At 36.7% G+C, this 17,061-nt stretch overlaps 1 protein-coding gene and 1 non-coding gene across 2 annotated transcripts in view; one reads left to right on the top strand and one right to left on the bottom strand.

The window, feature by feature from the left end:
* The window catches only part of IQCG (IQ motif containing G), a 50,990-nt gene that overhangs the window by 30,195 nt on the left and 3,734 nt on the right, over window positions 1–17,061 (bottom strand). Inside the window, exons 3-5 of the mRNA XM_008570708.1 lie at window positions 16,419–16,671; window positions 11,100–11,332; window positions 7,288–7,416 (exon numbers count right to left, since the gene is read on the bottom strand). Coding sequence (XP_008568930.1) covers window positions 7,288–7,416; window positions 11,100–11,332; window positions 16,419–16,671 — 615 coding nt within the window. The remainder of the gene's footprint in view (window positions 1–7,287; window positions 7,417–11,099; window positions 11,333–16,418; window positions 16,672–17,061) is intronic.
* TRNAI-AAU lies at window positions 4,770–4,844 on the top strand. Its single transcript has one exon. It is a non-coding gene; the product is annotated as a tRNA-Ile (tRNA).

Raw genomic sequence — 17,061 nt, forward strand, 5'->3', positions numbered from 1 at the left:
GATTTGGACTTGGAGATACCAGACACAGCTGGAGGTGGAGATTATGGGTCATGCTAAAAACAGGGGGACTGAATAAAATTCTGCTTACTGAATGTGAATCCCCAACCTCTTTCTCCTGGCTAGCTCTCAATACATGGGTAATCAGAGAATAACCATTACTTCTTCTCTGCTCCTCACCCACCCCAACTACAGACTGGCATATTCTTTTCCAAGAATGCAGACTAAACCAAGAGAAAAGATCTATAGATTTGCCCAGCCATCCAATAGTGAAGTACTATCCACATGTACAGAGCATCCAATCAGCTTCTCAGTGCCTCACTCTTAAACACAAAGAGACAGCCAAAGATAATCAAACATTTAAAGGATTCCTTTAACATTAAAGACAAAGACTCAAACAAACTGGGCAGAAAAAGTAACTCAGAGGAAAGAGAGATAATACAAGGAACAGAAGACAGCTTTAGGGTTGGCTGGTTGGTTCAGTTGGTTAGAGCATGGTACTGATAACACCAAGATCTAGGGTTTGATCCCTGTACTGGCCAGCTGCAAAGAAAAAAAATAAAAAAATACCTTAAAAAAAAAGACAACTCTGGGCCCGGCCTGTGGCTCACTCGGGAGAGTGCGGTGCTGATAACACCAAGGCCACGGGTTCGGATCCCATATAGGGATGGCCGGTTCGCTCACTGGGTGAGCGTGGTGTTGACAACACCAAGTCAAGGGTTAAGATCCCCGTACCAGTCATCTTTTTTAAATTTTTTTTCCTTTTTGTCTTTTTTACTGACCGGTAATGGGATCGCAACCCTCGGTGTTGCACCCGCACCGCACTCAGCCAGTGAGTGGGAACCAGTCTGCAGGTGGGATCCAAACCCTCGGCGGGAGCGCCACCACGCTCCCAAGCGGCACACTCTCCAGTGCGCCACCGGGCCAGCCCCGGTCATCTTTTTAAAAAAAAAAAAAAAAAAAGACAACTCTGAAAAAAACAACAACAACTGTAATTAATATTCTCAGACATAAGAGAAAATATTGCATCCTTGAAACAAGAAAAGGTTGCTATAAACAATGAAAAATTCAGAGAACAAGAAAGCTCTTAGGAATAAATCTGTTAGCATAAAATTTTTTTACAGTTTAATAAAAGGGTTGGTAGATAAAGTTAAGCATATCTCTCTGAGAATAGAACAAAAACAATGCAGATAGTAAATGAGCAAGAAAGGATAAGAAAAATGCAAGATCAATCACTATAGTTTCAACATCTGGAAAGAGTAACAGAAATCAAGGGATTTTTTTTTTTTTTTTTTTTTTGTAGTGGTGGTAGCTGGCTGGTAAGGAGATCCAAACCCTTAACCTTGGTGTTTTAACGTTGTGCTCTAACCAACTGTACTAACTGGCCAGCCCCCAAGAGATGAAATTATCAAAGAACTAATACAGGAAAATCTCTCAATTTAGGGACATGAGTCTCTAGACTGCAAAGACTCACGGATCACCAAGAACTATGAACAGAAAAAGACCTACCCCAAAGCATATTATCATAAATTTCTGAAACTAGAGATAAAGAGAAGATCCTAAAAGATTCCAAAGAGGAAATAAACAGGTCACATGTAAAGAAACAGGAATTAGAATGGTATCAGACTCCACAGTGGCAATACTGGAAACTAGAAGTCAGTGGAGTATTGCCTTTAAATTTACGAGGGAAGATGATTTTCAATCTAAAAACCTGATCCCCAGTCAAACTACTAATAAAGTATAAGGATAGAAAATGACATTTTCAGCAAATGCTGATTGGTCATTTCAAAGTTACTCTCATTATAGTGTTAAAGCAGTGGGGACTTTATCATGCCAGCTCAGGTTCACTGGGCCCCTTCTGATTGATTGCTGTGAATTTCCTGTTTTTTGGAAAACTGGCCAGTTTTAAAGTTCAGTTTTATTTATTAACACCTAGCAGGAGTGCTCCATTCTGGTTTGGTCCGGTCTGTTAGGATGTAGTGCAAGAGCTCAATCCAAAACAATGGCCTCCCATAAATATTACTCAACTGTGTCTAGGTTATGTTCAGCTGTCTACCATGGAATGGGAAAAATCCTGGTGTGGCTTTCATATTATTAGGGACCAATGACAGATGTGACCTGTAAGGTTTGCAGCTGAGTTCCTGTGAGGAGCTTTGAGGCTACAGCTTTTGCAAGCAAAGGGGCTGTTCTGTCTCCTTTGGCTCACCTTTCTGAAGTAAAGGCTGAAATGAAATTTATACCACACGATTCTTGGCCCTTTGACAAAAATCTCAAAAGGCTTTAATCCCTGGCAAATTCCCACCTGACTCATTTTTGTTTTGAGAAACACAGTGATCTATCTCTCCTGGATAATACTGAAGAGAGATACATATTAAAAGAGTAAGTAAGAAGGATTCTTGACCAAAGGGGATTTAAGCTGAGGATTTTTGCATGTTATTAATTCTTCCTGAGGGACAGATATGCACACATCTCACAGGTAGAATGAATACTTTAAGTGTGTTTTAAGCACCCTCTGCTCCTGGAAGAAGGAAAAATCATTTCATGGCAGGCTCCATGTGGGCTTTCCCCAAGAATCACCCATTACACCTATCTTTTATCCATTGTTCTATTTACATATTGGTGTTTTTCTTATTGTTTTGTAAAATTTTATTGTATAGTGAATTCAATTACCATCAAGAGAAGTTTCACTTAAAACTAAACAGAGGCTGGAGGAGGCTGGCAGGTTAGCTCCTCAGTTGGTTAGCGTGCAATGTTGATAACAGCAAGGTCAGGGTTCAGATATCGGTACCTGACAGCTGCCAAAAAAAGAGAGAGGACGGCCACAGGGACAGAGGTGGGGGAGAGACTGCTAATGAGTACAGGGCTTCTTTTGGGGGATGGTGAAAATGTTCCGGAATTAGATAGTGGTGATGACTGCACAACTCGATGAATATACCCAAAACCACTGAATTGGACAATTTAAAAGGATAAATTTCAAGGTGCTGACAAAGTCTCTCTCTGTGACTCCTCTGAGCCCTTTTTGCCACTAGGCCTTGACCTTGGTCTCCTTCCCCTGGATCCTTGCCAAGCCTAGATTGCCCAGTTTTAGAAAGAATCCTAAACCAGTTTATTTGTTTACTTAATTTTTTAAAATGCTAAGTCAATTTAGAGAGAATCCCCCCCTTGATATTTTATTATCCTATATATCTGATCAAATTCCCTACCCCCAACTCTCGATGTCTAAATCCTTAGCCTTTAGCAAGAATTCTGTTCAGAAGTTTAGCAAGAATCCTGTTAAGTAGTTTAGCAAGAATCCTCCTACCCTTGATATTTCTCTCCTCTTAGTAATTTTCCATCCAATGACCCCCTCACTCTGCCGGATGGCTATAAATCCCCAGCTGTCTTTGCTGTATTTAGAGTTAAGCCAAATCTCTCTCCCTATTGCAATAGTCTTGACACTTATCATAAGAGTCTTGAATAAAGTCTTCCTTACCATTTTAAAAAGTGTCAGAATAATTTTTTCTTTAACAGTATGTTAATAATATCTCAATAAGACTAAGAAAACAGGTAAATAAAAAAGTTAAAAAAACAAAAAAATTTTAAAAATAATATCTCAATAAAGCCCTTATAAAAAAAACTGAATAGAAAATCTTCTCTATCTTAGGGCCAGCCTGGTGGTGCACTGGAAAGTGCGCCGCTTGGGAGCGTGGCTGCGCTCCCGCCGAGGGTTCGGATCCCATGTGGAGACCGGTTCCCACTCACTGGCTGAGCGGAGTCATTGCATAATGCCATCTGAAAAGTTGAAATTACATACATATCACACCGAAGGCAGAAGTAACAGTGTTCAGTAGCTAGGAAACAATTCATAGGACTCTGGGAGAGTCCTATCCACATTCTTAGGGAAAATCATATCTGCTGTTATCAGTAAATCTAACATGTTGTGCTATTGTGAATGTGTCACTTACCCCCTCACTGTTTCTGCCTCTGCATTTCCCAGTCCACTGCACCCTAAGTATGGCTTTCCTACAGGTCCCATGCACCCCTATTCCTGTTATCTTCCTGGCTTACCATGGATAACATTAAAAAAATAACCCTTTCGGGCCTGTCCGGTGGTGCACTGGAAAGTGTGCCGCTTGGGAGCGCAGCGGCGCTCGAGGGTTGGGATCCCATGTGGAGATTGGTTGCCGCTCACTGGCTGAGCGCGGTGCGGGCAAGACACCGAGGGTTGCGATCCCGTTGCCGGTCCCCGGTGCGGGCGCGACACCGAGGGTTGCGATCCCATTACCGGTCAGTAAAAAAGACAAAAAAGGGAAAAAAAAAAAAAAAAAAGAAAATCTTCTCTATCTTATACCCATCACTAAACTCTATGTGACTTTAAAAGTACCAATCACACAATACCTAAAATACTAAACAATTTGTCATTGATTTATCTAGATATATTTTTCTAGATATAATTTTAGATATAATTTTCCAATTTAAATAAATCACAATTGATGCCTATGTAATTGGAAGAAAAATTAAAAGAAGAAATTATAAATGAATAATCATATACATAAAGTCAATCGCTGGCAAACTGTCCACATTGAGTGTTTGACTATTTTTTTCCTCCTATGTAATGGTACAGACATTTCTTTTTTATTTTTATTTAAATAAATTTTTTGAAATTAAAATAATAAATGCATATTGTAAAATTTCAAAACAGAATAGAAATGTACAAGAAAAAAGAGAATAATCTGCTACCTCCCTTTTCTCTTCCAATTTCACTCCTATAAGGTAGCCAATGCTGGCTGGCTGGCTGGTTAGCTCAGCTGGTTAGAGAGTGGTGTTAATAACACCATGGTCAAGGGTTCAGATCCCCTTACTGGCCAGCCACCACAAATAAACTTTTTTTTTTTTTTTTTTAAGATGACCGGTAAGGGGATCTTAACCCTTGACTTGGTGTTGTCAGCACCACGCTCTCCCAAGTGAGCTAACCGGCCATCCCTATATAGGATCCGAACCCGAGGCCTTGGTGTTATCAGCACCAAATTCTCCCAAGTGAGCCATGGGCCGGCCCTCACACATAACCTTTTTAAATTTGTGTTTGCAGCTGGCCAGAACTGTGATCCAAACCCTTGACCATGGCATTATAATATGTATAATTTGTTTATATATTTTTAAATAGGTTTATTTTCTCCCTTGATAAAGCAAAAATGTAGAAAATACTGAAAAGCGAAAAGACTTTAAAAAACCCCTATATTAACACATTGGTGTATTTCCTTCTAGTTCTTTTTCTATACATATTTTTGTTAGTTTTATTACATAAATAGGATGAAAGGGCCTACTTTATTAGGTGAAGGTCATTTTTATCTAAGTTCCTTGAAGAAAAGGCCTGTGCCTTGTAAAAGTAAATAATGTCTGAATTAAAGAGCATGGAGTTGGGGCAGAGAATAATGTAAAACTTTGACGTCAGTCATAATTTTACTGTGTTCAGAGAAGGGCACTTTGAGTAATAGGAAAGAGAAGCTCTATCAACTCACCATGAAATACAGCAGGACTAAACCTTAGGAGACTGGGATCTTTATGGGATATAAGTTATATGTTATTAGAGACTGAAAATGTGGTAGAAAGAATCCTGGGGAAATGGTGGCTTCCTTCTCCATTGAAGGACAATAGCTGTTGTTTACTAAAGAGTGGTGAAACATTCATCTTATACTTGAAATTGAAGGGATAAGTTACCGCGGAGAGCTTAATCAAAAGAACTAGAACAGCATGTTCTTTTTTTTTTTTTTTTTTTCCTTTTTGTCTTTTTTCATGACCGGCAACGGATCGCAACCCTCAGTGTCGTGCCCGGACCGGACCGGGACCGGCAATGGGATCGCAACCCTCGGTGTTGCTCCCGCAACTCGCTCAGCTAGTGAGCGGCCGGTCTGTATGTGGGATCCGAACCCTGGGCGGGAGCGCCACCGCACTCCCAAGTGGCACACTGTAGCAGTGCGCCACCGGGCCGGCCCCAGAACAGCATGTTCTTGAATAGGATTCACATTTAACTGTTGGCATCATATTTTTCTACTGTTTTATTCACAATGTATGATACATCTCATGTCTTAATTAATAAAATTGTTTTTATAGTTTAAAAAGCCCTATATTAACTCATTGGTGTATTTCCTTCTAGTTCTTTTTCCATAGATACTTTTCTTTATTTTATTACATAAATGTAATAATACTGTATTATTTCCAACCTTTCTTTTTCTATGCAAATCATGGCATAAACATTTTTTCCACATTATTAAACTTTGTGAACAATACTTTTAACAGCTTTGTAATATCATCAATTAAACTATAGACTATCTTTGAGTCTGTAATTCTACATCTAGTAATTCAACCTAATGGGATAATAACAGATTCAGACATTTGCTTATGTATACTTATGTACAAAAATGTACACAGAAGCATCTGAAAACAACCTAAATATTTAAACTCAGAGAATGGTTAAAGAAACTTTAGATTTTTAGAAAATATTATAAGATTAAAATTGAAATTAGGGGTATGTATTTTTATTTCCACAGATAAATAAATCACTTTTCAGAAAGTTGTACCAATTCATTCTCCCACCAGCAATGTATGCAAGTGCTTATTTTCTTGCTTCCTATAATAGAGGCTATAATAGTGGCTATAACGGTCTATCGTAGTGGCTATCATTGTTATTAGGTACTTACTATGTGCCAGGAGCTATCTTAAGTGCTTTACACGTATTAATTAATGTTCATAATAACTCTAGTACAGAAGTTATTACCAATACCAAGGAAGGAAAGAAGAGAAAAAAATCTCAAGGAAAAACAATTCCACCTATGTAGACAAGATAAACACTTTTTCATTCTGCGTATATATGCGTTCATATAAAGTGAATCTTATTTTGGTCCCAAAGCATTTTGATTGTGTTGAATATTCTCTTTTTTTCCCCTTCCCCTCAACCTGTGTTGAATATTCTTAAAGCATGAACATCTTTGAAATAAGTTGAAAGGTTCTAGGAAAGAAAACTTCCCTTGGCATGTACTTGTTACTGTTCAAGGATTTTCAGACAACTCAGTCTTAAGAAAGATTACTATAGGAGAATGAATATTCTTGGTATATTATAGATACAGATAACTAAGGCCCAGAAACCTGAGTTATTATCCTAGTAGAGCTAGAAATAGAACCAAAATTTCTGACTTCTATTTATCTTCCCTGAAAATCACATGTTTGGTTTGCTTTAGAAATCAAAGACTTCCAGTAAGAGTTTTATAGCATTGTAAAACACAGCTAAGCAAATAAACCTAACATTACTCTGACCTGGCAATGACATCATAGAAATGCTTTTTATTTTCCCTCTCTTTGCTCAAAGCTTGCAGGAGATTGGTGAAAGTGCCTGAATCTTGCAACTCCTGCATAGTATTTGCAATCACATCACTGAGAAATTGCCTGTAAGGAGAAATAAAAAAGATGAGTTAATAAGATATATTTCCCTACATTCACAAAGGGCTACATAAATCACATAAGTTACGACCCAGAAGGAACATCATAACTATGTTATTATTATCCTAGGAATACCTAGCATTAAAATAGTTTAGCATTAAAAAAAAAATCTATGAATAGAATTCACCACATTAATGAAGGCTAAAAGAGACAAATCACATGATCATCACAATACAGGAAAGGCATTTGGCAAAATTCAACATTCACTCATCATTTGAAAACAACAAAAACAACAAAAAAACTCTTAGCAAACTAGAAATAAAAGAGAACTTTCTTAACCTGAAAAAGTTTGCATACCAAAAACCAGCAACAAATATTGAATGTACAGTATGAAACTATGTATATAACGTTTTAAAACATGTAAAACTGCTCTGCTCTCTCTCTCTCTTGCTCTCTCTGCTCCACCCTTTTCACAATGTGATAACCTGCCCTCTCTGTTGCCACCACCAAGGCCCTCACCAGAGGTGTGCCCTGGACTTTGGACTTCCCACCCTCAGAAACTGCAAGCAATAAATTTCGTTTTCTTTATTATAAAAAAAAATGTAAAACTACTTGTATCATTTAAATAAAACACATAAATACATAATAAAACTATCATAACATGAAAGAGAATAATAAACACCAAATTCAGAAGTGTGTTTATCTTTGGGGAAAGAGTGAGGAGATTGGGATTAGAGCCTTCAATTATATCTGAAATATTTCATTTCTTTAAAAAAAAAAAAAAATCCTTGGGCCGGCCCCGTGGCTCACTCGGGAGAGTGTGGCGCTGGTAGTGCCGAGGCCACGGGTTTGGATCCTATATAGGGATGGCCAGTGCGCTCACTGGCTGAGCGTGGTGCAGACCGCACCATGCCAAGGGTTTTGATCCACTTACCGGTCAAAAAAAAAAATTAAAAATTAAAAAATAAATAAATAAATAAATAAGTAAAACCTCTAAAGCAACCATGGTAAAATGCTAAAATTTGGTGGTTACATACATAAATATTTATTATTTTTTCTTTATACTTTTCTGCATTTTAAAAATATTTCATAATTTTGAAGTTAAATCATTTATTTATTTATTTAGGCCACTGGCCAGTACAGGGACCCAAACCCTTGACCTTGGTGTTATCAACTGTAAACTCTAACTGAGCTAACTGGCCAGCCCATGAACTTAAATCATTTAAAATTTTAAAAAAAGAAAAAGAAAAAAGAAAGAGCTAATCAAACCCTCACATTTTAGAGATGAGTGAACCCAGGCTTAGGAAGGTTAAGTGACTTGCCCAGTGACACGTAACTTGTTCGAGAAAGAGCTGGAACGATATAACCCAGGTTTCCTGACTCCTAGTCCAATTACTCTTTATCATATTTTCCTAAGTGGAGAGTTTTTAAAACTGCCATTTAATGTTTTGATACAGAGTTAGCAAGAATTCCTCTTATTATTTTACATAACAGTTTATTAACAATAGTTCACAAAAAGATTCAATAACCATATTAAGAAAAATAGTTGACTATACTGGAGTCAAGAAACTGAAAAATAAGAATTTGAGCAACAATAATTTTTCTCTTGCATAGTATTAAATAAAATTTATAAAAGGCCATTGGTTTAGATTGAGCCCCTGCACTAGGCCCAACAAACCAAACTCACACTAAAGTTCCAAGCCAAGAAGCCAAAACTAAGTTGTTTACCTGATCTTCCAAGAAATCAGGAGAGAGAGATAACTGCCAAATCACCAAACAGACCACTTTGCCAGAAGGAATAAGAAAGTCCCCTCTGCTTTAACCTTTACAAGGAAATTAACTTTGAAATGACCACTCTGCTTTTTGTTCTCTGTGTCTGCTTTCTTCAGTCTTTTTCTGCCTATAAAGCCAACCTCCTCTACTCAGCTCATCCGAACACTCACACTACTTTACAGAATGAGGTATTGTCTGACTCCAGAATTGCAAATAAAAGCCAATTAAGACAGTAGTATGTTAAGATAAAATAACTAAAAATTCTTATTTCAATTCAACAAGATTATAATGCATAAAGATGATTAGAGCAAGGAAAGCATACACAAACTTGCTACAAATTCCAATTTTAAATTCATAAGCTGTTGTAGTTTTTATGCCTTTGATATTTTGATTTCCACTTTGGTTCTGTATAACTGATGGAAATATACATTTCAAGATTACACATCCCCCTGGGTTTCAAGACGAGTTTGATACGGAATATAACCCAGGACTAATGCCCTAAAAATAATCTGAGATTGGTATCTTGGCCTTCTCAGGAAAAGATATGTCATCACACTGAGAATGAAAAGGACATTAAGTAGATCAGGCAATCATGTGTGCAAATCTGAGCCAGATTGATTTTGACAAAAGATATTACCTTTGGTTAGGATCTAATATAGGGGTCAACAAACTTTTTTCTCTAAAGGGACTAATTAGTAAATTTTTTTGGCTTTGCAGGCCATAAATTCTCTTTTGCAACTACTCACCTCTGCCATTGTAGCATGAAAGCAGCCATAGACAATGTATGAACAAATGGAAAATGCCATATTACAATACACTTTTCAAAAACAGAATTCAGCTTGGATTCAGCTAGTGGCCCTGGGTAATTGCTGTAAACTATCATTTACCAAAAGTCCTTACCATAATGTTACACCCTCTTTTAAACTTAACAGTCCTGTTAGAGAGCCATCTGACAACAGAAAAACTAAATAATGAGATGATGAAAATTGAGTCTGCCTTTAAGAAACCCTCAGAACTAAAACACAGTTTAGAATTTGGCTACTTTGGAGGCCGACCCATGGCTCACTCAGGAGAGTGTGGTGCTGATAACACCAAGGCCACGGGTTCGGATTCCATATAAGGGATTGGGCCAGTTAGCTCACTTGGGAGAGCGACAACACCAAGCCAACGGTTAAGGTCCCCTTACTGGTCATCTTTTAAAAAAAACCTTAATTGGGCCGGCCCGTGGCTCACTCAGGAGAGTGTGGTGCTGATAACACCAAGGCCACGGGTTCGGATTCCATATAGGGATGGCCGGTTCGCTCACTGGGTGGGCGTGGTGCTGACAACACCAAGTCAAGGGTTAAGATTTCTGTTACCGGTCATCTTTAAAAAAAAAAAAAAAAGATTTTGGCTACTTTGATAGAGGCTGTCTCTTATTAATGGATAAGTTATCATAGTAGCTGCCAATTGTGCCAGGCACTAGGCTAAAGCCTTATTTCTAATCCTTATACTAATGTTGAAAGGTTGCTATCATTATCCTCATTTTTAAAAACTGGAAACAAGGGCTGGCCAGTTAGCTGAGTTGATTAGAGTACAGTGTTATAACACCAAGGTCAGGGATTCAGATCCTGGTACAGGCCAGCTGCCAAAGAAAACCGAAAAAACAAAACAAACAAAAAACCCCACAACCACAACCACAGGAAAATTGAAAACAAAGGCTCAATAAACTTGTCCAAGATCATATACCCACCATGCTTTCAATCCTACCACATTGCCTCTAGGCAGTCTTTAGCTAATCCTGTTATCAGGAGTCGCTTGAATATACAGAAATGACTAACCCATAAGAGAAGGGAGCAGTCAGCCACCCTTGCACCCATTCTATCATCTATGTATAAATACATTATTTCATTACAAAATATGCTCTCCTTCCTTACCTATCAATCTGAATTTTCTTCAGTGTCTCCATAGTCATTATGGTCTGCCTTGTAGGTTTTTTGAAGACAAGATCCTGCATTTTGTTAAATTCCATGGCAAATTGGCCTCCTTGACTGATTTCTGGCAACTTGGGTCCTTCATTAGGTAAGAATGGACTAGTCATTTTCAAAGCTGTTGAGACCATCGGTAGTTTGTCCAGGCTTTTTCCTTGTAAATTTATTTCTTTTCTTTTCTTTTTTTAAAAAAATAAATTATGTTAAGATGTAAAGAGACAATATTATAAAAAAGAGGGCCTCTGTCTACATTTTTTAACCTCATCTTCTCCCACTTGTACTCTATACTCCAAGAAAATGTGCCTTTTTCTTCAGCCACACCGAACCACATGTCCTGCTGTTTTGTGTCTTCTTGCACTCATACAACATTCCCTTTCTCTGTCATTCCCCAACTTACCACCTGGTAAATTTTAAGACTCTGATCAGAGGTAAAGTTCTTTGTGAAATATCTCTGTTAACAGATATTTACAATATTGTAATTATTTGTGAAATATCTCCAACAGGTTATAGGTTGTATGAGGGAAGGGACACTGTCTTAGAAGATCTTGGTCCACTTCAATTTTTTTTTCTTTCTTTCTTTCTTTCTTTTTTTTTTTTTTTTTTTGGTGGCTGGCCAGTACCAGGACCCTTCAACCTTGGTGTTCTAACCAACTGAGATAAATGGCCCGCCCCCTCAATTTTTTTTTTTTTTTTTCTTTTTTTCTTTCTTTTTTTTTTTTTTTGGTGGCTGGCCAGTACCAGGACCCTTCAACCTTGGTGTTCTAACCAACTGAGATAAATGGCCCGCCCCCTCAATTTTTTTTTTTTTTTTTCTTTTTTTCTTTCTTTTTTTTTTTTTTTGGTGGCTGGCCAGTACCAGGACCCTTCAACCTTGGTGTTCTAACCAACTGAGATAAATGGCCAGCCCCCTCAATTTTTTTTTTTTTTTTTTCTTATGGCTAGTCTCAAATTCTTTTTGGAATAAGACTGAATATTAAGTACATGTGGCCATCTTTATAGTCCCATTGCTTAGAATAATGCCTAGGGTAGAGACTCAAATGTTCATTGGGTCTGGCTGGTTAGCTCTGTTGGTTAGAATGTGGTGTTATAACACCAAGGTCAAGGGTTCAGATCCAACCAGCTGCCAAAAAGAAAAAAAAAAAAAAATCACTGAACACATGAATTTGAAATATAAAGAATGAAAGAAGGATCATACTAAAAAGAAGAGGTTGATAGTAGATTTAGTGGTGTGGTATTGATTTTGAGGGTCACATAGGGAAAAGCCAAAATAATTTATTTTTCAGACCCAAACTTGAATATTAAGGGACCATAGGAAGGGCATGTCTTTTAATTAATGATTCCTATTTAATCTGTGGCTAAAAGCTTGAGCTATTGAGAGACCATATAATATAGTAATTACACTATACTATATGGACTCTGAAGCCAGACTTCCATGTTTGAATTCCAGCTTGTTAAAATGTACCGCAAAGGACAGACAAAATGGACTTACTGTGGTAAAAAGAGACATTGAGATTGTTAAAACCAAATGGCTGCAGCAGGAGGGAAAGGGCAGACATGTAATTCTCAGCCTGCAAATATGTATCTTACTAACTGTTATGAAGTTTTCTTTTCTGAAACTAAACAAAAGCAACTCTGAGAAGATAAGGCCAAATCAGCTATAGCTAGGAATTCTGCATTGACCTTCAACAAGTCCACCTGACACCAGCCATCAACCCCTTCTCATTCTTGAGGGTCCATTATGGCTTCAATTAGAAAACATACTTCAAGGACATTCTTCTCCCGCTTCTCCAACAAGAGAGGCCACATCAAAACCAGCCACAGCTAATCTATGGAGCCTGTGCAATAACACACCCTTATGGCATGTTCACTCACGGCGCATGTGTATAGCCTCCTCCATAAATATACAGCATTTCTCTAGGTTCACTGAATGTGTATGTAAATCTGATCCTCGGAAGCATAAACACCAGCCTCCTCCCCTTCCTAGGCAGAGTGCTTATCTTCAGTCCTGCTGACGTCTGTGCTCCCCAATCTGCAGATTATTATTTTTCTGGGAAAAAAGGCTCCCTTTTCACTCTAGTGGATCTTGTGGTACTCTTTTGTTAACAGGCTCCATCTCTTACTAAACATACTAACCTTAAGCAACTATTTAATATCTCTGTGCCTCCTTCTTCCCATTAGTAAAATGGTTATTTTATCTAGGGAGGGAAGGGGAAAATATAAAGCCTAGGAGGTCCCATTTTTCTGATTTCTCTGACCATTATTCCTCTAACTTTATGCTTGGGCATCTGCAAAAGGAATGAATGTGTCACAGCCTGATTTACAGATTGCTAGAAATAAATGTGAATTTTTAGAAGAGAACTTTAAAAAACCAGCTAAATGTTCCAGTCCATTCACTGAATAAAAAAAAAGTATGTATGTATATATATTTTTATATATAAGTATATATATTTATGCATATTTATTTTTATATAAAAAATATATTATTAAATATATTAAAATATATATTTTTAAATATATATATTAGATTATATATATATATTTTTGGCAGCTGGCTGGTATGGGGATCCGATCTTGGTGTTATAACACCGTTTTCTAAGCAACTGAGCTAACCCACCAGCCGTGAAAAATATTTTATATAGAACACACTATGTACAAGGTAGGGTGGTATTAGACCCTAAGGGAAAAGATAATAAAAACAGTATTCTCTGCTTGGAAGCTCTTTCCAAACTTTCGTCATATCACTCCAACTTCTGGTAGAACCTGTTACATTAACATGTTTTTCATCATTCCATTTCATAATTCTAATAAGCAAAAATCTATCCTGAGATGGCCTTAGCTGTAAAAATGGCTATAAAAGAGGGATAATGCTAATCTTTTCCCCCAAGGTTGTTATAAGGCTAAACAATGTGCAGCCTTATGGGAATGAAAACATAATGGCATTTTAAATTTCAAGAGTTAGAATAACCATAGTATATGAAGTACAAAACAAAAAATTAAGAGATTCACAATTTTTTAAGGGTGTGGAACTAACTTATATTAAGAAAGGGGCTTTTACACTGTTATTAATCAGTTTGGATCCCCATACCAGCTAGACACCAAAAAAAAAACAACCCACAAAAACAAAAAACTGTTATTAATCAACACAAGAACGCAAGCCTTCAGAGCTGGCAGGTTAACTCAGCTGGTTAGAGCACAGTGCTGATAACACCAAGGTCCAGGGTTCAATCCCTGTACTGGCTAGCCACAAAAAGAAAAAAAAAAAAAAAGAATGCAAACTTTTATTACTTACGCCACCATAAAATCATAAAGAGAGCTTCTGTTAAGTCAGAAAATTTTGTAGATTAAAGATCACTATCGTAAAGGGCCACAAAAAAATATTACATTGTGTAATATTGAATATACTAATTGTCCTGATTTGAGCATCACGTATTGCACACAAGTATGGATATTCAGAGCTGTACCCCTCTGATATGTACAGTCAATTATGTTTCAATTAAAATAAAAGTAATAAAACAATGCAAAAGTTTCATTCTTTTATTTACTGGAGTGGTGACCTCTGCTGAACACTTTATCAATTTAGGTTTTTCATTCTTTCTTGAGTCTCCATGATGGCAAATTACTCTTCTTACAGCCTGACAGTAAGAATCATTGATTAGACTTCATTTATCAACTGAATGTCTTCCCATTTTATTTTTGATTCTTACCAAAGGAAACAATAAATAAGAAAACACTAGTCTCTTCTGTACTGTTTGTTAGCTAGCTTAATTTAAGAATTAGACTAATTTGATATGCCTTGAAAGACTTAGTTCCTGTGTTCTAATCTATTTGCTTTTCATAAGTTGATAAGGAAATTAATTTACATTATCGAAAGACTTAGTTCCTGTGTTCTAATCTATTTGCTTTTCATAAGTTGATAAGGAAATTAATTTAGATTATCGAAAGACTTAGTTCCTGTGTTCTAATCTATTTGCTTTTCATAAGTTGATAAGGAAATTAATTTACATTATAAAATTCCTATAATACTTTTAAATTTTTTTTTAAATTATATTTTTTAAAGATGACGGGTAAGGGGATCTTAACCCTTGGCTTGGTGTTGTCAGCACCATGCTCAGCCAGTGAGCTAACCGGCCATCCCTGTATAGGATCCAAACCCACGGCCTTGGTGTTATCAGCACCGCACTCTCCCGAGTGAGCCATGGGCCAGCCCTTTTATGTTATTTTTAAACTACCTCATAACTCATAGAACGTTAGCAATGGAAGGGACCTATAGATCATATGTTAAAACTCCATCACAATTTACAAGTGAGAAAACTAAAGCCAAGAAAGCGAAATGAATTGCTTATAGCACACAGCTAGACTCCAAATCCAGTGTTCAAATTAAAATCTCATATAAACTTTCAAACTTTAATAAAACCTTTAAGAACCCAGGTTATATATATAATAACACCAATGACAACAAAAGAAATTTTAAAGTTGTAATGGGCAATTAAAGGGAAATTTAATTTTCTTCTCTCAATAAATATGGTCTTCTGTTAGACATGGAAAGCAATTTACTCTCTCAGTTATATAGCAATTATTATTTGTAATAAAATCAGAAATATGTTCTGTACAAATTATATAATTTAGTTTTCCTAAACTTAATGAATGTCTATTTGTATTTATAAATTTTTTCCCTTTTGTAGCTAAGTTACTGAAATTTACAAGAGCTTAAAGATTTTGCTCACTACCAGGTTAAGGTTTTTGATAATTCAGTGGTGATTTGCAGAGTCCAAAACATCATTGAAAATGCAATGGCTGACACAATTATATGGCTGGATATTCAGAAAGGTGGGTTACAACATATTCATCAATGAAAACAAAGTCATATCAGTGAAAGGGTGGAATCAAATTTCCTCTGCTTAGTGTTTCGTTAGCTTTTAGCAGCTGAAAAATATATACGTGGGACAACTCAGTAATTTGATCTTCTTAGTATACATACTGTATTTATATTGACTTATCTATAGGCCTTTTATTTTTTTTAATTTATCTATAGTCCTTTTTGAATAATGCCAATATGTTGGAAAAGGATATTCTGTCTGGTAATGTATCTTGAGCTATGGCTATTTCACCCTACCAATTGAGAGTACATATCTCAGATAAATATTGTAGCCCTTTATCTGAGATAAAGGTGCTATTTCCCAAGTTAAATTTATCAGCATAGGTACTATAAATGATGGAGAAATAAAAGGAAAGAAAGCAAAATTAAATAACAGTGAGTGTATATACCATGCTGGTGCCTTGTCTTCCTTCATACTGAACTGGCATGATATAGTTTAGAATAGAGAGCTGGTCTGCGGTATCTTCAAGAACTGCAGAGATCCTCAACACATCAAGAAGGGAGAGTGGCTCTATGGTTTCCGAGATGATTTCTACATCTGTTTCTTTAGCTGTTTCTTCTACAGCACTAGGTGGTTCGCCTGTCACTGACATCATCACCTCAGAACCTTTCGGAGAAATGTTTAAGATTTCTAGCTTGTTTCTAAGGAAAGAATAAAAAATAAACCCGTGACCGATATTTAAATACTACTTAAATGCAAAAGCACAAGCAGCATGTAGATTGGTTCCTGTGAAGTTCATATTGTCCTATAATAGAACTTAGACAAAAACAAAAGTAGTGATTCTGCTCAATACCTTCCATTTTGACCAACCAAAGGCAAACAACTTACTGTTTAATAAAGATATGTAACCTATGATATTTGGCTATACTTAACCAATTTAAATTTGAAACAAAATTAACTTTATTTTCCTAGCAATATCTTTAGATGCTAACCAAAAGTGTTTCATGATTAGCGAAAAGCAGAATGTGTTAGCCAGCCTCCAAGGTGGCACAAATGATTTTCACTTTCTGGTATTCATGCCCTTGTGTAGT

This window comes from Galeopterus variegatus, unplaced genomic scaffold (assembly GCF_000696425.1).
Source record: "Galeopterus variegatus unplaced genomic scaffold, G_variegatus-3.0.2 Scaffold624, whole genome shotgun sequence".
NCBI lineage: Eukaryota > Metazoa > Chordata > Mammalia > Dermoptera > Cynocephalidae > Galeopterus > Galeopterus variegatus.